Raw genomic sequence first — 26,036 nt, 5'->3', positions numbered from 1 at the left:
AGTCAAGATACAAAACACAGGTGCAGGGAAATGACAGCCACCATCAACCCATCCAGGGAGAACACCACAGCCGGCTGCGGGCCCCGTCCATCCAGCCGTTTGGTTTACCAGAGACTCTGTCCATCTGTGTCTGAGTGAGTACACCTGTGCCATCCAGCACCGCGCTGCGCTGCACCGCAACCCTGCACCCTGCCAAAACCCATCCTGCGGAACCCTCCCTCCTACCGGGCCTCAGGACCAACAGCCCCTACCCACGGAGGGGTCAACACCTAGCTGCTCCCCGCCATCACTCCAGGGAACCCCATCACCAGCAGCGGTGGTGCCCACTATCACCACAACCCGTGGGTGGCGTCACGAACTCTATCTATCCCAAAAAAGTCCAATTCTACCCCCTTTTCACTCATGGGCGAGGAGCGCTGCTCGAGCCCGGGGTCCGGCCCGCTCGAGCCACCGAGGAGAAGGCACTGGATCCGAGCGCGATCTCCCCGAGCAGCCCCCGCGACGGGGAAGCTGGCCCCCGCCCCCGACACTAATCCCTGCCTTACCGTCCCTGTATACACTAGCATAGATAAAGAGATCTATAGAAAAAAATATTTCTAAAAATCTTTTACCGTGTGCTAATGAGCGAGGGGACTAGTCCGCTGGGCGTTTGTTCACCTGGCTAGTCGGCTCCATTAGTATGCTAGTACGCCCCTGTGGGTGTGCTAACATGCTAATGAATATGCAGCGTCACAGGATGATCTCACTCACCTCTTCACCGCCATCGTGTCCGACGCTGGAATTCGGCATATACACCCAAGACGTATACACCCAGCTTCATAGCGCCCATGACCAAAACTCCGTGGTCATGCGCACTGAGCCGAAATCCCCTGTCAAATGCGATGACAGCAGAGAGGTGAGTGAGACCATCCACTGACGCTGCACATTTATCAGCATGTTAGCACAGCCACAGGGGTGTACTAACATGCTAATGGAGCTGACTAGCCAGGGGAACCAATGCCCAGAGGATTAGTCCCCTTGCTCATTAGCATCTCTTTATCTATGCTAGTGTATACAGAGACGGTTAGGGAGGGATTAGCAATATGCACTCAGAACTGCTCATGGTTCTGGGTGCATATTGAACCTGACAGGTTCCATTTAATTTGCCAGAGAAACGGAATTGTAAGGTCCATCATTGGCATCCTGTTCTCTTCACAGATGAGAGCAGGTTCTTACTCACAGATGAAAAAGGTCTGGACACAGATTGGTGAATATTATGCTATCTACATTATCCATCATGATTGAATACACTATGTGCAGAATTATTAGGCAAATGAGTATTTTGATCACATTACACTTTTTATACATGTTGTCCTACTCCAAGCTGTATAGGCTTGAGAGCCAACTACCAATTAAGTAAATCAGGTGATGTGCATCTCTGTACTGAGGAGGGGTGTGGTGTAATAACATCAACACCCTATATAAGCTGTGCTTAATTATTAGGCAACTACCTTTCCTTTGGCAAAATGGGTCAGAAGAGAGATTTGACGGGCTCTGAAAAGTCCACTATTGTGAGATGTCTTGTAGAGGGATGCAGTAGTCTTGAAATTGCAAAACCTTTGAAGCGTGATCATCAAACAATGATGTGTTTCATGGCAAATAGCCAACAGGGTTGCAAGAAACGTGTTGGGCAAAAAAGGCGCAAAATAACTCCCCATGAATTGAGGAAAATCAAGCATGAAGCTGCCAAGATGTCATTTGCCAACGGTTTACCATATTTCAGAGCTGCAACGTTACTGGAGTATCAAAAAGCACAAGGTGTGTCATACTCAGGGACATGGCCAAGGTAAGGAAGGCTGAAAAAACGACCACCTTTGAACAAGAAACATAAGATAAAACGTCAAGACTGGGCCAAGAAATATCTTAAGACTGATTTTTCAAAGGTTTTATGGACTGAAGAAATGAGAGTGACTCTTGATGGTCCAGATGGATGGGTCAGAGGCTGGATCAGTAAACGGCACAGAATGTAATATTATTGTATGAACTGAGGATTTCGATTGCGTTAGGGCAATGACAACCAGAGACGGGTTCTTGTTGCAAAGAAGTTTTATAATATGCAACCAACAACATGTACACAGGAAACAACATAAACACAGAAAATTCCTGCGAGGTTTGGAGCAAAGGGGAATTCTCGGGACCACGCACCGGACTCCCCCGGGGAGGCCACCAGGAGCGAACCCCTATACAGGGGCTGTCTGGCGATCACCCCAGAAGGCCTAAATGCGCAGCAGCCAGGACACGAAAGGGCAACAGGTTATAGTCCAAAAAATGTCCGTATTGGATGTGGAAAACGGGTCCTAGGATGGACATGTACCGGAAGGGACCGGGCACAAACGCCAACCAGAGATGGCAGGCAGAGTCCGGGACCAGCGAGGGCACAGCTCGATGAGACCAGGTGGAGTTCAGGGCCGGTGTCAGGTGATTCACCAGGATCCAAAATAGCAACCAGGAAATGAGAGCAGCAGGGCAGGAGTAGACAGGAAGCAGTATACTCAAGCAACTAGACTAAGCTTAGGGGCGGGCTTTTAAACAGATGAACAGGAAGTAGGGCAACAGAACAGAAAACTCCATGTTAACAAAGGGCAAGATCCATCAAAAGCAAACTGGAAATCTCGGAACACTTACACAGAATTTCCATCCCACTCAGACGCCAGCAAGGTGGAGGTGGGGTACTGGTATGGGCAGGTATCATCAAAGATGAACTTGTGGGATCTTTTCGAGTTGAGGATAGAGTGAAGCTCAACTCCCAGACCTACTGCCAGTTTCTGGAAGACAACTTCTTTAAGCAGTGGTACAGGAAGAAGTTGGTATCTTTCAAGAAAAACATGATTTTCATGAAGGACAAAGTTCCATTACATGGATCCAACTACTCAACAGCATAGCTGACCAGTAAAGATCTAAAAGATGAAAAAATAATGACATGGCCCCCTTGTTCACCTGATCTGAACCCCATCGAGAACCTGTGGTCATAAAATGTGAGATCTACAGGGAGGGAAAACAGTACATCTCTCGGAACAGTGTCTGGGAGGCTGTGGTGGCATGCAATGTTGATCGTAAACAGATCAAGTAACTGACAGAATCTATGGATGGTAGGCTGTTGAGTGTCATCATAAAGAAAGGTGGCTATATTGGTCACTAATTTTTTGGGGTTTTGTTTTTACATGTCAGAAATGTTTGTTTCTAAATTTTGTGCAGTTATATTGGTTTATCTGGTGAAAATAAACAAGTGAGATGGGAATATATTTGGTTTTTATTAAGTTGCCTAATAATTCTGCACAGTAATAGTTACCTGCACAAATAAATATCCTCCTAAGATAGCCAAATCTGAAAAAAAAAACCCCACTGCAACTTCCAAAAATATTAAGCTTTGATATTTATGAGTCTTTGGGGTTGATTGAGAACATAGTTGTTGATCAATAATAAAAAAAATCCTCTAAAACACAACTTGCCTAATAATTCTGCACACGGTGTAGATAGTGGGTCTATTATGTTGGAGACCTCATTGGGACTGACTTGTATTACCACTATACACATAAGTGTAATACGTCGGGTTCATTAATTTCAGTTCCCTTCTACTGTGAGCCACCTGCTAACCAATTATTTCTAGTGTTTTGTAGTCCTGCTTATATAACTGTGCATTTAAATGATGTATATGTGCATTTATGACTGTATATTTTGCATTTAAATGATGTATATGTGCATTTATGACTCTAAGTATATTTTGCATTTTTTTATCTATTTTTATTACTGCAATATTAATTGGCTGATCATATGGTGTTTTTAATTGGTGAGGGGTAATATAAATATGTGAGTATATACTCTGTTTTCTATGGTTTGCTAAAGACTTATCTATCTTGTAAGATCAAAATGTTGCTGTCTCCCTGTATTACGTGATGCATTAAAAGGGAACCTGTCACCAGATTTAGCCCCTATAAGTTGCGGCCACCACCACTGAGCTCTTATATATAGCATTCTAGAATACTTTATATAAGAGCGCAGGCCGCTCTGTATAACATAAAAAACACTTTTTTAATACTCACCCTGAGGGGGCGGATTGGTCTGATGGGTGTTGCTGCTCTCCGGTCAGTGCCTACTCTCTTCTGTGATCGCCGTCTTCCTTCTATCCAGCCCAGGCCAGCATTGCAGTCCTGTGCAGCCATACTTTGATCTGCTCTGCTGAGGGCAGATCAAATTACTGTAATGCGCAGGCACGAGGAAAGGTTAAAGACCGTCCGCGCATGTGCACTACAATACGTTAATCTACCCTCAGCAGGGCAGATTACAGTGCGCCTGTGCAAGATCGCAATACAGTGTGGAAGACATAGATTGCGTCATAGTATAAGGAAGCCGACTGCTGCAGAGAGGCGCCGGATCGAAGAACAGTGACACCCATTGGACAGGACCGCCCCCTAGGTGAGTATTATAAAAGTGTTTTTTATGTTATACAGAGTGGCCTGGGCTCTTATATTCAGCATATTAGAATGATGTATATAATAGCTCACTGGTGGTGGCCTCACCTTATAGGGGCCAAATCTGGTGACAAGTTCTCTTTAATAAAGATTATACTTTTTTGCTATTGTGGATGCTGTTGTCACTCTCTTTACCGATAGGTCAGTGACAGTCTGGTGAGGTTGCAGGTTCGCACAAATCTCCATGAGATAGCCAATGGTACCAATTTTTAGCTGGTGCAATGGATTATAAGTAGTAATGGGTGAGCGTGCTCGCCACTGCTCGATACTCGATCGAGCATTGGGATGCTCATGCATGCTCGTTACTAGATCAAGTATCATGGGTGATAGAGCGCCATGCTCCAGTCCGCGCCCCTAATGTTTCTCAGTTTTTCAGCTGTTAGACAGACAATCAACATGCGGGGATTTCCTGCTACACACGGTAATGCCGTAGCCATTTTGGCTACTAATATTACTGAGATTGGCCAGCTGCATCGTGTCATTGGGTCTTATATAAGGTACAGAGACAGAGAAAAACCGCTCACCACTGCAGAGACAAGCCTGTATAAGTCCTCCAGGTGGATCCCAAGGTCCAGATCGGATCACGGCAGCAAGCCGAATAGACAAAGGCACAAAGTAGTGGAAAGGATCCAGCTGGACTCAAACGGATAAATAAAAAAATCTTCTTTACTTCATCTTAAGGTTAAAAGATATCCAATATACATGTAATGACACCAGCTTGTACACACTGATAGATGGCAGATGAATACCATACTCCGCGTTTTGGCGGGACGCCTTCTTCAGGTCCTGCCATCTATCAGTGTGGACGAGTCGGTGTCATTACATGTACTGTATATTGGCTATCTTTTAACCAAGACAAAATAAAGAAGGATTTTTTATTTATCCATTTGAGTCCAGCTGGATCCTTTCCACTACTTTGTTCCTTTATCGGGTCTTATATAAGTCCTGGGTATCCGATGCTCGGCACACTGCAGTTCAGGGAGAGTGGATGTAAGAGGGTGAGCTTAGATTAGAGCAAGGTTTGTACACTTGCACTATTTAGTGCCTTTCACGTAGAACTAAAGGTTGTTTTTAGCATTGCTTAACTTAATAAATAAATAAAAAAAATGATGTGGGATCCCCCCTATATTTGATAACAGCCAAGGGAAAGCAGACAGCTACAGGCTGATATTGTCAGGGTAGAAAGGCCCATAGTTATTTGGACCTTCCTAGCCTAAAACTAGCAGCCTGCAGCCGCCCCAGAATTGGTGCATCTATCAGATGTGCCAATTCTGGTGCTTATTCCCAATTAACCAGGTGTAGTGGCAATCAGGGTAATATTTTTTGGGGTTGATATCAGCTGTGTAGTGCCAGCTGGCATGAAGCCGAGGGTTTAGTAATTGACAGGTGTCTCTTAGACATCCCCATTACTAACCCAGTAAGTATAAAGATAGTAAAACACACACAAAAATATTTTATTTTAAAAAACACTTCCCGACTCTTGCCCTTTTGATGAAGTGAAGCTAGCCTGGGACTAGCCTAGGACTAGTAAGCCAAGACACCTAGTGTGCGATTCTTCCAAGTTTTCACACCAGAATTCTAGTCTTAAAGCTTGAAAAGTTGTAAAATTTGAGACTTTTGGCATCTTCACACCAGCCAGGATGGGCACACGGGGGTGAGACGCCACAGCTCGTCTAATTTGTACAACCTGTGGCATTCTTTAGAAGAGAAATCTTACTCCAGTACCTGGCATAGTGCACAAAAGCACACGCTTATCATCAGTCGTTCTTTATTCATGAGAAGAATACGCCTCTTTATGAACAAGAGTGTTTGACTCTGGCATGCCCTCTTATTAAGAGGTAAACAGGTGTAAACAATGCTGGTCTGATGAATTGCACCCATAGACCCTGGCCGGCTTTTAAAATCATGTTTACCAGAAACACAACAATGTTATAGTGTTAGGGCTTGTTTATATGGTTGCATTATATGAATATGTGATGTCCAAGTAAAAAATCGTACAGCACACTGACCAATATAATTCAATAGAGCTGTTCAGACGACATTTTGCTTAAACAAGACATATCCTTGTGGAAAAAATGGTAGCATGCACTATTCTATGGCATAAATCTAAAAAAAATAGTTCAAGAATACCCAAACCATAAATGCAATTGATAAAGGTACATTACCTAGACAGTATTAGTGTGCACATGTGACGTCCACCCCAAAGCACATTTAGGCATGACCTTCATCAGGGATACCTGATGATGGACACCCCAAAATGCGTGTCGAAATGGGAGTCACATATGCACACTGATCCTGCTTAGGTAATGTAACTTTATAACTCTTACATATGAGTATCAATCAATAATTCAGCAGCAGTGTTCTATCTATTTGCATTTCGTGCTAGATTATATAAACTTTCACTCTTGTTTTGCATATAGCCATCTTGAATTCTAGATGCATTTTTGTACTCATAATCGTCTATTTAATTTATTGATTAGCGCTTTATTTACTCACTTTATATTGAGATACCTTCATCGTTGTAATTGACATATACACACTTTATTTATCATCATACGTCAATGTTTTATGTATCACTTTGGGGTCTGCACTTAGCACTTTAATCATAATTGCTGTTAATTACCCTCTGGGTATACACATGCACACTTTTTAAATGATATACATTGCTGCTTAAAACATTATTTATTGCACTGGTTCTCACTTTTGTATTCACAGCTATTTACACACCAGAACATTATTTGGATCTCAGTGTGTTTTTAATATTTTGGTTTTATCTTCATAATGATGCCCCTTTTTTCTGCAACCTTGTTACTGTTTGTTTCTATTTTTAATAATAAAGAATTACATTGTCTTTTGACCTTTCAACGGTTTCCTTTGTTCAGATTGGTATGGCAAATATTGGTCCAGACTCGCCCATTGAAGTCTGTAGGTGCACAAAAAATATTGAATCTCATACAGAACTTTCGTATAGCATCTGACGTTTATGTATAAAATTGCTATTATTAAAGAAACTGTATTTATACATTTTAAAATGTATTAAGATGAAACAAAAGTAAAATACGGACACACAGATGACAATATGGATGAATATTGGACAATTTTTCTTATGTTTGTCTGACCCCAGCCAGCATGATTCTGATGACAGGTAACCTTAGAGGCTGATGCCACACAGGGATTTGTTCGAGTCCTCGCATGACACTTGGCTCACGCTCGCAGCACAGCGGGAGCCCAGTGTCATGCGAGCGTCATGCGACTGTGGTCCGATTGTGCAATCAGACCACAGTTGCAGAGGGGAGGGCCGGCAATGTGGAGGGGAGGGCACGCGCTGCGGAGGGGAGCGCCAGCGCTGCAAAGGAGAGAGAGGGATTTATCTCACTATCTCCTCCGTTAACGTCCGAAGCAAGAATCACACTGCTCTCGCGTTACATCGGTGTAACGCGAGAGCAATGCAATGTTTCTCTCGCCCCATAGACTTGAATGGGTGTGAGTGAAACAAGCTTGTATTTCACTCGCAGCATGCTGCAACTGTTTTCTCGGTCCGATTAGGGCTGAGAAAATAATCGCTCGTGGGAGCTTGCTCCATAGACTAATATTGGTCCAAGTGGAATGCGATTTTTTTTTTTCGCATTCCACTCGTTCCGTAATACTTGTCGTGTTTGCTAGGCCTTAACTGTATGATCACTTATATACCAGTCATATCACTAAATTGCTGTGAAAATGTCGGCATGCATTTCAAATTTTAGATGACATATTTACGGACTTCTCAAGGATTATAAAGTCCATTGTATGTTTCCTTTTAAAAACAGCAGTACAACTCTCTACAGATTGTGTGTGGTATTGAGGCATATCCCTATTGAAATGAGCCGACTTACAATACCAGACACAACCCATGGACAGCTGTGTTACGTTTTATGGAAGATAGCATTCAGGTTTACTAGTAATGTGCAGCCTACTTAGCTGCACTACTAATAATCTAGTAAGTACAGTACAGAAAGTAAAATTTCTCTGTCATATCTACCTGCTTTTCTGCCATTCAAACATTTCATACAGTAAAGTCCTCTCCACCACGCTTGAAGTTTAGAAGATGAGGCTTCCTCAACATATGTAGGGGTTCTATTTTGCCAGGAAGGTGGAATTTCAGTTTTGGTATCTTAAAAACATAAACCGTTAGAATTATAATATAAACAACTTTCAACTTTGAGTTTGGCATCTAAAGTAGATTTGTGTAATAATGTTACAAAAATTGTTTTTGTAATAATTGTGTAATAATGTTACAAAAATTGTTTCCCAAAACTGTGACTTTTTATTTCACCTAGCTGTACATTAATATTCTTAAAAGGGCATCAGATAACCATAATGTATGTTAGCACATCTTATTCCTGCTGCAAAACTTCTTCAGCGAATTGAAGGATTTTGTCCATGGTTACACACAGTAGCCCTGTAAGGATTGCCATGCTACTGGTATTAAGGACTGGGTTCTGCTACTGTGTTTTTCCAAAAATAAGACACTGTCTTATATTTTTTTTTGCCCCCGAAAAAAGTACTAGGGCTTATTTTTGGAGGAGGTCTTATTTTTGGAGAAACACTGTTGGGGGGTACGTTTCCCCCAAAAAAGCAGACCCCCCACTTCCCAGGAGACTCATACTTACCAGACCCATACGTCTGCATGGCTCCCAGGTCCTCCCTGTGATCTCCGGTGGGTGCTGCACGCCGTCCTCCCCTGCTTCTGGCTGACACGCTGACACACAGCAGATCGCTGACACACTGACACACAGCAGATCTCACACACACACACACACATCACATCTTACCACATCCAGCGTTAAACAATTCTTCCGGCCGCAGAGAATGATGGGAGGAGGTCACATGTGTCTGCAGGTCCTGTTGCGGCAGGTCCTTGCGCTCCACCGCACAGCCTCTCAGGATTCTGCCGGCGAGAAGAGATCTGTGTCGCTGCATGTGGTGAGTATGTGTGCGATCCCATGTGTGTGTGAATCGATATTTGTGTGTGATTTGATGTTTGTGTGTGCGATCTGATTATGTGTGTGATCTGATTGTGTGTGATCTGATTGTGTGTGTGATCCGATGTTTGTGTGTGTGATCCGATGTTTGTGTGAGCGATCTGATTAAGTATGCGATCTGATTATGTGTGTGATCTGATGTGTGTGTGTGCGAGCTGATTGTGTGTGTGTGTGTGTGTGTGTGAGAGATCGGATGTGTTTGTGTGTGAGATCTGATGTGTGCGGTATGCTATCACTGCAGGTCCTGCCGCTCGGCGTCAGGTGAATGTGATTGCGGGGTGTCCGCTGTCTATTATGAAGTGTTCAATTATTCCAAATATACAAATTTTTATTAGAATATAAATTTATCACACCACCAGTGTACAATATAAATATAAATATAGTGACCAGTTCGGTCGCTTGCATATAGACAAAAACAAGACAAAGTATAAGATATACATAAACAATTTTCAGAAGTGAGGGTTCACATAGAAGGGATCAAGTCAGAGCCCAGGACTTAACTTTGGGGCCACACTTCGATAGTTGAGGCAGCGCCACACAGTGTTTTAGGAAGATTACAGTCCATATAGGTACAGGTAGGTATATAGTGGTGCTCTCCAAATGTCCCTTTTTATTAGTAAAAGTGAGCCATCAACTTCAGTGATAAACGGACAATCTCCACCCCAACGCGTTTCCCCATACGAAAAACGTATGGTTCATCAGGAGGCCAAAGAGATATGGTATCAGATATGCAGGTCCATGGCACCAGTCAGAAGGGATCCATAGCAGAACAGACAATGCTGTAGATATGATGCTGCCACAGTCCAGAGAGGCCCCAAAGTTAAGTCCTGGGCTCTGACTTGATCCCTTCTATGTGAACCCTCACTTCTGACAATTGTTTATGTATATCTTATACTTTGTCTTGTTTTTGTCTATATGCAAGCGACCGAACTGGTCACTATATTTATATTTATATTGTACACTGGTGGTGTGATAAATTTATATTGTAATAAAAATTTGTATATTTGGAATAATTGAACTAATTACTGCCTTAATAATATTCCTGGGACTTGGAGCCCAATTTAATACTATTATGAAGTGTCCTGCAGTATCTTTAACTTTTTTAGCTGCACGGACACTTCATTATTAAACTGCGACTAGGGCTTATTTTCGAGGGAGGGCTTATATTTAAGCCTTGCTCCGAAAATGCCGAAAATCCCTGCTAGGGCTTATTTTTGGGGGAGGGCTTATTTTTGGAAAAACATGGTAGTTTCTGAATATAACTTTCCTTAAAAGGACCGTTCACCAAATTTTTAATGTTGAACTGGACACATGATGTAATGGCATCTGCAGAGCAGAATAAAATGTGTTGTTTTTTTTAATTTTGCCTCTCCCTTGCAGAGATATTAGCAATCAAAGTATTTGGTTTTAAAGGGATAACTTCTTTAAAGTCACATGGGTGTTGTCAGACAGTTTTCAGTGGGGGGGGGGGTGTACTTCTTCCCCTGTATGATACTGACCAATCATAACCAGGCAGAAACAATCAAAGGAAAGAAGAACATAACCCACAATAGCTTAGAGCAAATTTATCAGTGTGTGAGATGCAATGATAATGCTCTGATCACCTGGTCCAACCTGCTGCATGAGTCAGTGTGTAGCTCAGTTTAGCTGTGTCAGATTACAAACATTTTTATGAGCTCTGCAGCTTGATCATCAAGTTGGGGCTTTGGACCTTGACCAGCATAGTCTGCGTCTGCGACTCGACTATGAAGTTTGGGCTCTCAGGTACTTCTACTAGTGTCACTTATGGTACTTCTACTGGCGTTGATTATTGTTCTTCTACTGGCACCGATTATGGCTCTGCTTCAGGTGCGGGTTTCAAGCTTCAACTGACATGTGTCATAGATCTTCCTCTCAGCTAGGGTCACCGATCTTCCTTTCTGCTTAGGTCACTGATCTTCCTCTCAGCTCAGGTCTTCCTTGGGATCTGGCTGCTCTCGGATGCTTGTGTGGCAATGGGGCTATAAACCCACTTCACTGACACCTGTCCTTACTGATAGGGGGATCAGGCGCCAACTCCTCTTTTTCTTGGCCTGGCCAAACCTTTTAGACTTAGTAGCTGCATCACAGGTGTCACCCAGACCCAATGTCTCTTCTTATTCCTTCCCCAGGAGAAACACACTTTCTATTCTTTAGTTCCTTTTTTTACATTCCAAGCAATTGTTCTTGTTTTACCGTCTTCGGCCAGAAGATGGCGACGTTTACTTGCAGACGTTTCTGCATCCCCTTACACTCATCTTGTACTCATTCTGAGTGCAGAGTAGGGTCTCCCTCTCACACAGAGGTAGTTCAGAATAGACTGCTTGTGTGTAAGGTAGAATGACACCAGACCCCCTGCGATTACATCTCACACACTGAGATACCTGCTCAAAGCTATGGTAGGGGCGTGTTCTTCATACCTTTGATTGTTTCTTACTGCTTATGATTGGTCAGCATTATACAAGGAGAATAAGTACACGCCCCTAGTGCAAACTGTCTGATAACACTCACTTGGACTAAAAAAGTTAACTCATTAGGTGTTAAATACTTTGCTGGCTAATATCTCCATAACAGAGATGCAAAATAAGAAAAAAAGAAAGAAAAAAACTTATTTTATTTTAATTTTTATTCTGGTCTGCAGCAACTATTTGGTGAAAAGTCATCCTTGAAGGTCCAATCTCGACGCACTGAAAATGGCCAGAAATAATGTGTGAGTATGGGAAGAAACTTATCAATCCAAAAGGAGTGGGGCTGGGAAAATCCTCAGACTATAAGAAATACAGGATTTCAGTGTAAGAGTTCACTCACATCTGCATATAAAAAATTGGTCTGATTTTCATCCAGAATAGTTGGACAAGTGAAATACGTTTGATATTCAATATGTCAAGCAAAAGCTATGCGAATGTGTGATTTTTTTTTTTCCTCGCCTAACATCCATATGACATGTGTAAGCCAGATGTTCATTTACAAGACTATTTACAATGTTCTATCCTACAGAATGGTATACGGATGGTCCATGTGTCGTCTTTTTTTCTTGTACCTGTAGACTTGCATTGGTGAGTCTCAGTCATTTTACGTGACCATATGCAGCATGCTGCGATTTTTTTTCCCCAGGATGATTACAGCTGAGGAAAAAATTGCAGATCAGCACTGATTAACATTGATCTGAGTGCAATACATTTTTTTTTTTTTGCATTGAACTCATCCATTTTATATGCAAATGTGAGCGAACACTAAAACATACAAGAGATCAGTACCATAGGCAGTGTATCATTCATGCTGCCTATGGTCAAGGCAGCATGAATCATCGGACAGGTTCCCTTTATTGGTGTTGTCCCCCTTCACATAATCTTAGTTCCTAGATGCAGTTTGTTTTAAAAAAACAGAAACAACCTGCGCTTTACTCACTTTGTCGGGGTCCACTGCTGAGTTTCTACCGCTGCTCCCAGTATCTAATATTAGCTGCAGTGCTGATGTGTGGTAGCCAATCAGTCAGCTGAAAGGTTCTGAGCGTCTACGCGGACAGAGCCACTGAGCACAGTGATTGGCTGCTAAACAGTCGATGTGATGTCGTGGAAGCAGCCAATATCACCTAAAAGTCACCGGTAAACCCGGGTTGGCCGAGTAAAACAGGGTTTGTTTTTTACAACAAATTTTTCCTGAGAATAGGCTTTTTCTTCTTAAAGGGATTGACCTCTTTAAGTCTCTGAAATGGTGATTCACTAAATGTTTTTTTATATAATATGATTCAAAATTGAAAAGAATGACATCTTTGATCAATGTAATCCATCAACTACATGACTATAGCAAAGTAGACGTTACATTACCTATAACCTTGGAAACTTTCAATAGCATTTTCCACACTTATATACTTGTTATATGTGCTGTGCGTAATAAAGGATTTGTGTTTCTTAAAGCAACAATAAAGCTTTTATTGCAGTTATAATCTCTTATCCAAGATTATAACATTTTACAATGGTAAAAATGAGTGTACTTCTTATGATTTAAGCCTCCATATATAGAAGAGTTTTTTAAAAAGTGCTATGCGATTAGTCAGGTCTACATTTCATTTGTTTGGAGATGGGCTCAGATACCTTGCATGGATGTAGATTCTGGTGTCAAAATGGTTGAGAAATCCATTGTGAAGACTCTAAAAGCAAATATCAAGTTTTGTGTAACTTTGTTCCCCATGGCTTCAGTCATAAGATGCCACAAAGCAGTATGAAAAGCCTGAAATAGAAACAGAGCAAGACCTTACATGTAAACTTTAGTAGAAAATTAATCCAGTCCTGTTATGCCAAGTTACAAACGACCTATTGTCTTGAAAAACTCAGCTCTACTATAATTGTGAAGTGTTTTTCTACTTACTTGGAGGTGATCTGTCACAAGATCATAAGTTACCAATGTTTGTCCTTATTTTACTCCCATAAAGCCATCATACAGTTCCAGAGATATGGGCCTTTTTATTTACTGCTAATATTTACATGCTCATAGGATCCTCGGGGGCGTGTTTTCAGGTTGCTTTGCATAATTACCCTGTGAGCACTGCCCCTTTACTAAAAACCATAAAACATTGCACTAAATGAAAAGGCTTTCATCGCTAAAAGCATGTCAGATTTAAAAAAAAAAAAAAACAACCCCAGAATACTCTGGGGAGGAACAGGAATAAAATGAGGGCAAAATCTAACATAAACACATTCATAAACAGTTTCCCAAAGTGACAAATTTCTATTTTTACGTTTTCGTTTTTTTCCTTCCTTCTTCCAAGAGCCATAACTTTTTATTTTTCGGTCCACATAGCCTTATGAAAGCTTATTTTTGGTGGCACTAGTTGTAGTTATTTTACCACATAGTGTACTGAAAAATGGGGAAAATATTCCAATTGTAGTGAAATTGAACAAAAGACCCCACAATTCTGGGCTAAAAATCACCTAGCAACATGATTCTATGGGGCAGAACAATTACAGCAATATCAACATGTATTTATTTATTTTTTATCATTTAAGTGGTGGAAAAAAAAACAGATTTCTAAAAATAATTTGCCTGTGTCACCATTTCCCAAGACCTGTAATATTTTCATTTTTATGGTGAGATGCGCAGGGGCTTTTTAACGAATATACTACATTGTGAATGCTTTTCTGGTGTTTTGATATTTATCATTCATAGAATGTTTATTAGTCAGGTTAATGTTATATTTTTATAAAGAAGACTTTTACAGATGCAGTGATACCATGTATGTTCATTTCTTAACTTTTTTTATATCATTATTTTTAAAGAGGGAAAAGTGCGATGATTTTATATTATATATATATATATATATATATATATATATATATATATATATATATATATATAAAAAACGCCCTGGCAAAACCAGGCCTGAAGCAAACTGACAGGTACCAGGGTAGGAGCCCTGGTGCCTTGGCTAGGAGGCAGACGGTGGTCTCCGTCAACAGGAGACGAGAAGACGGCTCGGTGGAACCGAGGTGGACCGGGACAGGGTTGTAGCTCGCCGGTACCGACACGGGGAACCGACCCGGAAACTGTAGCACAAAGGGGGGTACTCGGACCCTGAAGCCAAGAACCAGAACCTACTGGAATTGGTTAATTAACCGATTGAGGCCAGGACTAGAGGTCCTGTCCCACCCAAAGTCCCTCATAGAAGACAACAGCCCACCGATTAGGGATAAAGAGGTCACCGCCAAGGCCCATAGATCCTACGGGCCAGCGTCTGAGGGCACGGCTCCTTAGGCCACATCCAGCCGGGAGCGGACTCCTACGTTTTATACAAGGAAGTCATTTCTACTTAAAGCAGTGCAGGAAAAGGATAGAGACCACCAGCCGGGTGGGGGACCAGAACGCAACCGGCCGCAGCACCGGCCACAACCACCTTGGTTTACCAGAGACTTGTGTGTGTTTCTAACTATGAGTACACCAGCACCCCCTGCGGTCGCCATCCCCTGCATGTACCAACCGGGTCCCGGGTCCACCATCCCTGCCCACGGAGGGGTTAACAACTTGCTGCACAACATCTCCCCCGGGTGCCCCGTCACAGCAGCGGTGGTGTCCTACATTACCACACACCGTGGGTGGCGTCACGAACTCAATACGGCCCAGTCCATACATATACGACCCCCCATTTATTCGTTGTGTCCACGAGACCCCCGGGTCCGGAGACCCTCGAGCCACCACCCCTGAAGGTCCGGATCCGAGCAGCGGCGGCTGCTGGCACGGGGGCCACACATTTTATATATATATATATATATATATATATATTATTTTTTGGAAACTTTGTTTTACTTTATTTTTTAGTTTACTTGAGGATTTTAACCTGCGATTGTCCCTTGTCCCATTATTTGTACCATATACTGCAACACAATACGCAGTATTGAAGCACATAGTAACAATCATGGTCTCCTATGAAGCCCAGCCACAGGCACATGAGTCTTCAACTGACACCGGCTTTCATGGTAGGCCATTGGGGGATGTGCTGATGAGAGTGTGGACGCTTCGGTCTACCCACTGATGCTTGACAATGTGACAAAGTAATTATCTGCCGGCATGAATATAAGCTTCAGTTTTTGAGTTTCCTACAAAGTATGGGTCATAACATGACATGAATGTGTGTCATACAGGTGTGTGCCTACAATATGGGTTAGGCTGCGTGTAACTCGTGCAAGGTTTGCATTGCATTGTTCGGACCAGCCGGCAGCTCTCCTGAGAGGAGCGTGAGAGCTTTATGTATTTCGATACAGTTGACCCGTTCCTGTCAAGAGAGTCACCGGCCATGCTGGGTGATGCGATGTGATAAGATTAACTAATATACTAGAAATAGCCGATATACTATTCTTGCATGAGGCTCCTTCTTTCTTTGTGTGCCCCTGAACAACACTAAAAAAAAAACATGCCACAGAAGATAAAAACTCAATAAATCAGGAATTTCAGCACCACCGATAGTTGCTGGAATCCCTTTGGAGTCACTGTGATTTGAAAATTATTTTAGGAAACTAATTTGAGACCCCAATTACATGGATGGCCTTAAACACTTGTTAACTAGTAGCCCTACTCTGATTAAAGAAAAAGACTAAGTAGGCTGAGATTGATGCATTCATTTTTTTCTCTTTCTGCCGCACTAATTAAAGACATGAAAAATAACTACGGTAATCTGTACATTCAATTATTTAAAAAATAAACAGTTATTGTTTAATAAAAATATTTTTACCTTAAAATGCTCTGCTGTAAATCCCAAATCTTTTGTTTTTATTTCTTGTGGATAATGTGTGAGTTCCAAGTCTTTTAATGCCCCGGGTAATTCATGTTCATTACTAAAGTTTTGCATCACTTTCAGTACCGCTCTTACTATATGTGTAGCCAGGACCATAAACCGATAGCTTTCCTGTGTAGACCAACAATGTAAATGGAAATATTATAATGACCACAATTTGCCAAGATGTCCACCAAGACTCGAAGATATATTATTGGCGAAAACAAATATATAAAAAAGATATGTATATACACATTTTAAACCAGACGTTTACATATACTATCTACAAAGACACATGCATGTATTTCTCACTATCTGACATGAAATCAGAATAAAACTTTCCCATTTTAGGTCAATTAGGAAACAAAATTATTCACATTTGCCAAATGCCAGAATAATGAGAATGTTTTAAGGCATTTTTATTACTTTCTGCAAAGTCAAAAGTTTACATACATTTCATTAGTATTTGCTCCCATTGCCCTTAAACTGTATGACTTGGGTCAAACCTTTTTGGATATCCTTCCACAAGTCTTTGCCAATAAATTTTCAATAGGGTTGAGATCAGGGTTTTATGATGGCCATTCCAAAACATTGGTCTGTGTCGGTGCTTGCTATGCCACAAATCTTACTCTAGCACAAACTGGAGTAAGAATGGCGGCAAGGCGCACACAAAGGTGCATGCCACACTTCCAGCTTACACTTCTTTGTGAATCAGGAGAGTCTGACTCAGCACATCTCCTCATCAAGAATTCAAGTTTTAATACATTTGGCCCATTGCCTTTTTTTAGATGAATTCTGCCTAGAATCTGCCTGAAAAAAAATACTGAACAAAATTAACAATTTTATATTGCTGTGCATTTGTTTAGTCTTTTGTTACTTCACTAAACCACTTTAGAGATCAGAAACCATAAAATGGTTAAAAGTAGTTGCATGACCAATCTTTGGGCAGGTTTGCTTGGAAGTCTCCCACTTTTTAGAGTTAAAAGCATAGGTTAAATATGGTGTCAGTGGTATCACTGTGAAAAATGACTCCAACACCACTGAAGCCATTTCAAGAAAGAAACCGCTGGCATTTTCCTAACGTGGCATCGCTTCAAAATTTTTTTTTTTTAAAAAAAAAGTGATAAAAAAAAGAAAAGAACTGTGCAGTGTGGTCTTGCAGTTTTTCTTTCCATCATGTGTCCCATACTTCTTATTAAAGACATTGACATAAATAAATAATTGCATGTTAGTTACCTTTATTTAATTAGTTACTAAATAACTCACACAGTTAGCTCTGCTATACTATGTTAGTTATCATCTTACTGTTGAGGTGTGTGTGATTATGAGAGCAACCTGTCAGTCATTACATGACTCACACTGGTAATGTCCCCTTTTATTTGAAATAATCTCTGCAGACAGAGTGTCAGGGATATCTGTGTCCAGCCCAAAGGTCTTAACATCTCATTTGCATATATGAAAAATGCTGATATATCTGAAATAAGAAATCAGATCACAGATATCAAGGTATCATTGAATTCAACTTTCTATAACCTACATGCCCAAATATTGTAGATGGCTTATGATGGACATTTACATCTAGCTAGTTTCGTAACGATTGCAGTTACAGAGGGTGCAACTGGGCCTAGGCGGGAGAGTGGCTCACTGACACCATCATCTAAATCAGTTGGTTGTGCATGCAAGGATGCAAATTCAGCCAAAATGTACTGCAGCGCAGTGACCCGCCACTTCCCTACACTGGAATACTGTACTACTATGCCAATCAGAGGCCGGCAGCTGACGTCATGAATCACCCATGGCTTGTATGCCAAAGTCATCTGCCGGCCTCTGCGCTGGCTATGGAAGAGGACGCCAAACATCGTTGGAGCAGAGGAAGGTAAGAATAATTATTTATTTATTTTTTAAATATGTGAAACATCATACCAGGAAGGGTCCAAGATGGAGGATAATATAAGAGTAAGGGGTCAGGATGGGGGACAGTATAACAGGAATTGGATCAAGATGGGGAACATTATACCAAGAAGGGGCCAGGAAGGGGAACATTATACCAGGAAGAAGTCCAGGATAGGGAACATACCAGGAATAGACCCAGGACAGGGTACATTACAGGAAGTTGCCCAGGACGGGAACTTATTACAGGAAAGGGCACAGAAACAGAGACATTACTACAGGCTGGGGAAAGGATGGAGCACATGATGAGGGACTAGAATGATCCAGGTTTCGATTGGAGTCTAATTATTGCAACCACTAGGGAAAACTGTTATGATTCAGGGACCGAGGAGGATAAAAAAATGCAGAATCCCAAAAAGGTAACAGAGTGGCTGGAAACTTAATGGACTGCAGATCTAATCCTGACACACAACTAACAGTAGCCGTGGGGCGTGCCTACGATGACCTGGACGCCTCGACAAAGCCGGAGAACTAAATAATCTCACAGATAGAAATATAAGAAAGCTAATCTGCCTCATAGTAGTCCCCAAAGATAGATAGATAGCCCCTTACATGTAAAGGCTACGGTGATATAGAAAATACAACACAAAGCCAGAAAAGACAGGTTCAGCAAAGGTGAGGCCCAAACTATCTTTATAGGAAAGGATAGGAAAGAGCAACTGTCTGTAGCCGTAAAAACCCTAATATATACCAGCACTACTGATATGAAAAAATCCTTAGGTCACACAATCTCTCCCCCACTTTACCAGCACTCAGATGTTACTGGGATCCAAAAACACTAATACAGATGAGGGACTGAATTAATACCAAGCATGACAAACACAAATCTTGCACAATCATGGAGCTACGTATACAGACACTCCCAGCAGGGAATAATCCCATTCCACCACAAACTCCACACAGACAAAATAGGAATCATGCATTAATATCGAAGCAGAAAAAGCAACAAGAAAGTGGAAAACAAACAGCAGAAGTACAAAGACCACTTATCTCAGAGTAGTTCTGGAAGTGAGCAGAGCTGGTTACAGAATGTCCTTAACACATGGGAGCAATTGACCACCGGCAAGTAACAAAAGAAAGCTACTAAGTTAAATAGCCCAATCTGACCCTGATTGCCAGTCCTCTGCAGATGTGTTGCTTTCATTCCACACATCAACTGCACTGCTAGCACTGACCACAAAGGGAGCCCCAAACTGGAAAACGTATTCACAATAGTACCCCTCCCTTGAGGAGGGGTCACCGAACCCTCACCGGAACTCCCGGGTTTGTCAGGATGGGCTCGATGAAAAGCACGGATCAAACGATCAGCATGTATGTCGGAAGCAACCACCGAAGAATTATCCTCCTGACTGTAACCTTTCCACTTGACCAGATACTGGAGCTTCCGTCTAGCAATACAGGAATCCAACATTTTTTCCACTACATATTCCAGATCCCCTTCAACTAACACAGGATCAGGAGTCGCAGCCATGGGCACTACCGGTTCAACATAGTTTTTTAACAAAGACTTATGAAAGATTTTGTGAATTTTGAAAGTCTCTGGAAGAGTCAAATGGAAAGAAACAGGATTAATTACCCTAGAAATTTTATAAGGTCCAATAAACCTTGGCTTAAATTTTGGGGAAGAAACTTTCATAGGAACATGTCTGGAAGACAACCAGACCAAGTCCCCTACCTTAAACCGGGGACCTACAGTCCTACGTCGGTTGGCAAACCGTTGGGCATTTTCCTGGGAGTGGAACAATTTATCCACCACTTGATACCAAATATGCTGCATTTTCTCCACTGCCGAATCAACACCCGGGCAGGTGGAAGCCTCCACCTGCCCCAAAGTAAACCGAAGATGAAACCCAAAATTGCAAAAAAAACGAGACATCAAAGTGGCCAAACTAGCTCTATTATTAAGAGCAAACTCATCCAAGGACAAAAAAGAAACCCAGTCGTCCTGATCAGTCGACACAAAACAGCGCAAATAGGTTTCCAAAGTCTGATTTGTCCTTTCCATCTGTCCAATAGTCTGAGGTTGAAACGCAGAGGAGGACAACTCAACTCCCAGCCTAGAACAAAAAGCTCTCCAGAAACTAGACACAAACTGGACTCCCCTATCGGACACAACATTCTTAGAAATACCATGCAGACGAACCACCTGACGAAGAAACAAAGGTACCAACTCCGAAACTGATGGCAACTTAGGCAGTGGCACGAAATGAATCCTTTTGGAAAATCTATTGCACATTACCCAAATAACCGTCATCCCCTGAGAAAAAGGGAGATCAGAAATAAAATCCATAGACATGTGAGTCCATGATCTCTTAGGCACTGGCAATGGCAATAATAGTCCACTAGAACGAGAGCAAGAGGACTTGGATCTAGAACAGATCTCACAGGACTGCACAAAACTCCTCACATCACGATAAAGAGAAGGCTACCAAAAGGACCTACTCACCAAATCCCTGGTGCCAAAAATCCCAGGATGACCAGCCAACACAGAACAATGAACTTCAGACCTCACTCTACTCCTCCATTGGTCAGGAACATACAATTTCTCCCAGGACATCTTCAAGGTTTGTTCTCCTGAAATTCCTCAAGAGCAAGTCTCAAATCGGGTGAAATCGCAGAGAGAATCACTCCCTCATGCAGGATGGTAACAGGCTCAGTCATATCCAGAGAATCAGCAAAGAAACTCCTAGAAAGGGCATCCACCTTAATATTCTTAGTACCAGGAATATAAAGAGACCACAAAATTAAAGCACGTTTAAAGCAAGGCCCATCTAGCCTGGCTAGGATTCAACCTCCTGGCAGATTCAAGATAGATCAAATTTTTATGATCAGTAAGTACTACAATTTGATGTCTCGCCCCCTCCAGCCAATGTCGCCATTCTTCAAAAGCCCACTTCATAGCCAATAATTCCCGATTCCCTACATCATAATTTCGCTCTGGTGGTTAAAATTTCCGAGAAAAAAAGCACAGGGTCTAATTTTAGAAGTCTTAGGGTCCCTTTGAGACAAGACAGCCCCAGCTCCAATCTTCGAGGCATAGATCTCCACCTGAAAAGGAATAGACACATCAGGCTGCCGCAAGACCGGAGCAGAAGTAAACCTCCTTTTCAGCTCCTGAAAAGCCAAGACTGCCTCTGAGGACCAATTCACAACATCAGCTCCCTTCTTAGTCAAATCAGTCAATGGCTTGACAATACTGGAAAAATTGCCTATGAATTTACGATAGAAATTAGCAAAACCCCAAAACTTCTGAAGGCTTTTCAAAGAAGTAGGCTGTACTCAATCATGAATGGCCTGAACCTTGACCGGATCCATCTCAATAGAGGATGGGGACAAAATAAACCCCCAAAAAGAGACCTTTTGTACTCCAAACAGACATTTTGATCCCTTGACATACAACACATTGTCCCTGAGAACCTGAAATACTGTCCGAAGCTGTTCAACATGAGAATCCCAGTCATGAGAAAAAATCAAAATGTCATCCAAATAGACAATCAAATACTTGTCCACAAAGTCCTGGAAAATATCATTCATGAAAGATTGAAAGACGGAAGGGGCATTAGTGAGCCCAAAGGGCATCACTAGGTACTCAAAATGCCCCTCAGGGGTATTAAACGCCGTCTTCCATTCATCACCCTGTTTAATGCGAATGAGATTTTATACTCCCCGAAGATCGAGTTTAGTAAACCAACTAGCACCCTTCACTCTAGAAAGCAGGTCGGAAATCAGAGGCAACGGATACTGATATTTTACCGTGATTTTATTAAGGAGACGATAATCAATACAGGGCCAAAATGAACCATCCTTCTTGGCCACACAAAAAAAACGGCGCCCAAGGGAAAGATAATGGTCTAATGTGACCCTTCTCCAAAGACTCCTTAATGTAAGTCGTAAGCCGTCCCTTAGGAAATTTACAACCAGGCACAAATTCAACAGCGCAATCACAGTCCCTATGCGGAGGCAAAGACGTGGCCTCTATCTCATTAAACACATCCATGAAATCCGCCAAATAGTCAGGGACCTCCCGTGTCTGAGATGAAATAGACAAAACAGGAGTATCACTATGCACATATTGGCAGTCCCAACTAGTCACAGATAAAGAAGTCCAATCAAGAACTGGATTATGGGCTTGCAACCAAGGAAATCCCAGTACCAAAATGTTACACCTCGTGGCTCCCCTGTTGCAAGGAATGATGTGGTCTCCCATTCCTTGCCTGCCACGAGCCCTCCTGCTCAGCAGCGCCGAAGGTCTAGGAGACTGCAATGTGTACAGGATAGCTGCTCAGGGTAGCAGCAAGCGTTCCGTTATCCCTGCACATTGTGAAACCACAGATCCCGCCTCTATGTCCCAGAGGCGGGAAGATGCGCATGTGCACCACGTTGCATGTGTTGATTTGCGCACTGACGTCACACGGCTTGATGACGCGCTGCAAGCCCATTGCTTTGACATCAGTGAGGTTGCTGACGTGGTGAACCCTGACTGGTCGGGGTGGGACGTCATTGACTCTGATTGGGCCAAGTCCGTCGTCACCGCCTCGCGCCTGCCTTTGGGTGGAGCTGCGCCTCCTTAAAAGCTCCACTTGCCAATATGGCGGCGCGCGACCGTTCTCTTTTGTTAGATGACTTTCAGCGTGTTGCTACGCCACTGTTCAGGCATCTTGTCTATTTGTGGACTTTGTACTTACTGCCCAGGCAGTACCTTGTTTGTAGGCCGTGTTCCTGCCCTTGGTGAGCTCCGCGGGACTCGCTGTGCTACCCTCATTCCACGTTCCCGTGACTTCCATTTGGGCACACGTGCGTGGGCACCGCTGTGCTACCCTCGTGCCACGTTTCCGTGACTTCTGTTTGGGCACACGTGCGTAGGCACCACTGTGCTTCATCATGCAACAAGTACACCGAGCTGTGAGCCCCGTTCTATACAACCCTCATGGGTTAGGGCGAGCCGGTATACGCAGATCGCCTGTGACGTAGCAGACGATCGTCAGCAGTAACCTGCTCACTCTTCAAGCCGTAGCAGCGGTCCCCTACACCGCACAGTGGACCTTGACCGGTGGAAGCTGTCTCTATACCATCTTGGCATGCTTCCCCGGGTCCCCCTCGTAACATTATGGTCGCGCCAAAGGTCTGTCTATGGCTGAAGAGCAGCAGCAGTTGCTGCGTTATGTGCAGCAGTTGGAGTCACGGTTGGCAGCAGTGGAGCAGTCCTACTCCGATAAGGCTGCTCTGGCGACAGTTGCCACCCAGGCGGCTACTCAGGCTGTGGCATTGGGCGGAAGGTCACCTCACCTTGCGCTTCCAAAGCGCTTTAGCGGGGATAGCTCCGAGTGCCGTGGTTTTATAAATCAGGTTACCACCTACTTGGAGCTATCCGCAACTCATTATGCTACTGAGAGGGCAAAGGTAGCTTTCGTCCAGTCCCTGCTCACAGGGAGAGCACTGAAGTGGTCCACGCCGTTGTGGGAGCGCGGAGATCGGGTGGTGAATAACCTTGCATCTTATCTTGGGGCCATGAAAATGGTGTTCCTCGGGCCTCAAGTCACCCACGACTCCGCGCTGCGGCTCCTACGACTTCGGCAAGGGTCCGCTTCGGTCGGGGACTTTGCAGTGCACTTCAGGACACTCGCCGCAGAGATGGACTGGCTGGATAAGGTCCCTGTGTTCTGGGAGGGCCTGGCAGGGTTCGTCAAAGACGCACTGGCCACGCGTGAGGTGCCTGCTCCCTTGGAGGCCTTGATTCAAGTTGCTTCTCGCATAGATATCCGCCAGGCGGAGCGGAGGCTTGAGGTCTCTTCGGCACCCATGTCTACCCGTCCTAAAAGGCGTCTGGCCCCTACCTTCCACCGGACAGGTCTCCCAGCCTGCTCTGTAGACGACTCCGTGGAGTCAATGGAGGTGTCCAAAGCGGTTTCCTTTACTACAGGTCCTCGGTCTTCTGTTATCTGCTTTTCCTGTGGGCAGAGGGGACACATAGCCACCCGATGCCCTAAACCATCGGGAAAAGACAGCGTCTAGTTTCCATCAGAGGGGGGACTCTAGACGCTGCGTCTCTAGGTTGACCATCCGCGCCCGGTTGCAGTTCGGCAGTACTGTCTTCTCTGCCCTGGCTTGCTTGGACTCTGGCGCTGATGGCAACTTCATTTCGACTTCCCTGGCAACTCAGTACTCAGTCCCCTTGGTTCTGTTGCCTAAGCCAATTAGGACTCGGGTAGTCAACGGGTCCCTCCTTGATGATCCCATTACCCAGATCACCATCCCTCTCAGGATGGATGTACCACCTGGACACCATGAGCAGGTGTCCTTCCTGGTGCTTCCCAAGGGGACGGATGAGATCTTACTGGGACTCCCCTGGTTGAGACAGCATGCTCCTATACTCAACTGGGCAACAGGGGAGATCTCGTCCTGGGCAGGCTCTTGTAGGGAGCACCTCGTGACCACCGGACCACCCACTACCATTAGGTTGGTTGGTGGGCCCTCGGGGAATAGAGGGGGTTCGGATTTACCGGTACCTTATGAGGCTTACAGGGACGTCTTCTCCAAGAGGGCCGCAGATAACCCCCCCCCCACCGGCCATACGATTGCCGAATAGACCTGAAGCCAGGCTCCGAGCCCCCTAGGGGCAGAGTGTATCCATTCTCTGCTCCAGAGACGGAGGCTATGTCCAAATATATCCAGGACAGCCTGGCGAAAGGGTTTATTCGCAAGTCTATATCACCGGCCGGTGCGGGGTTCTTTTTTGTGCAGAAAAAGGAAGGGGATCTGCGCCCCTGTATCGACTACAAGGGATTAAATGCAATCACGATTAAGAACAAATACCCGTTACCCCTCATTACGGAGTTGTTTGATCGATTCCGAGGGGCAAAAGTTTTCACGAATCTGGACCTACGGGGGGCATACAATCTAGTACGAGTCTGAGAGGGCGATGAGTGGAAGACTGCCTTCAACCCCAGGGACGGTCACTACGAGTATCTCGTAATGCCCTTCGGACTCTGCAATGCCCCCGCGGTGTTCCAAGACTTTGTGAACGACATTTTCCGGGATTTGTATCTTTCTGTGGTTGCATACCTGGATGACATCCTCATTTTCTCTCCCGATCTTGCCACCCATCGGAGGGATGCCATCCGGGTACTCAAGAGGCTCGGCGCCCATTCTTTATATGCCAAGCTGGGGAAGTGTGTCTTTGAACGTGAATCCTTTCCGTTCCTAGGTAATATCGTGTCCAGTCAGGGGTTAGCAATGGATCCGGGGAAGTTGGAGACAGTGATGAACTGGCCTGAG

The 26,036-nt window shown here is 43.6% G+C and overlaps 1 protein-coding gene across 1 annotated transcript in view; it reads right to left on the bottom strand.

The window, feature by feature from the left end:
- ADGB (androglobin) overlaps positions 1-26,036 on the bottom strand; it is a 499,062-nt gene that overhangs the window by 212,551 nt on the left and 260,475 nt on the right. Inside the window, exons 20-22 of the mRNA XM_075339549.1 lie at positions 16,770-16,943; positions 13,642-13,777; positions 8,527-8,658 (exon numbers count right to left, since the gene is read on the bottom strand). Of these exons, the coding sequence (XP_075195664.1) occupies positions 8,527-8,658; positions 13,642-13,777; positions 16,770-16,943 (442 nt within the window). The remainder of the gene's footprint in view (positions 1-8,526; positions 8,659-13,641; positions 13,778-16,769; positions 16,944-26,036) is intronic.

The sequence above is a fragment of the Anomaloglossus baeobatrachus genome, chromosome 3, assembly GCF_048569485.1.
Source record: "Anomaloglossus baeobatrachus isolate aAnoBae1 chromosome 3, aAnoBae1.hap1, whole genome shotgun sequence".
Lineage (NCBI taxonomy): Eukaryota > Metazoa > Chordata > Amphibia > Anura > Aromobatidae > Anomaloglossus > Anomaloglossus baeobatrachus.
The sequence above is the reverse complement of the archived record's forward strand: the minus strand, read 5'-3'. Positions and strand labels throughout refer to the sequence as shown.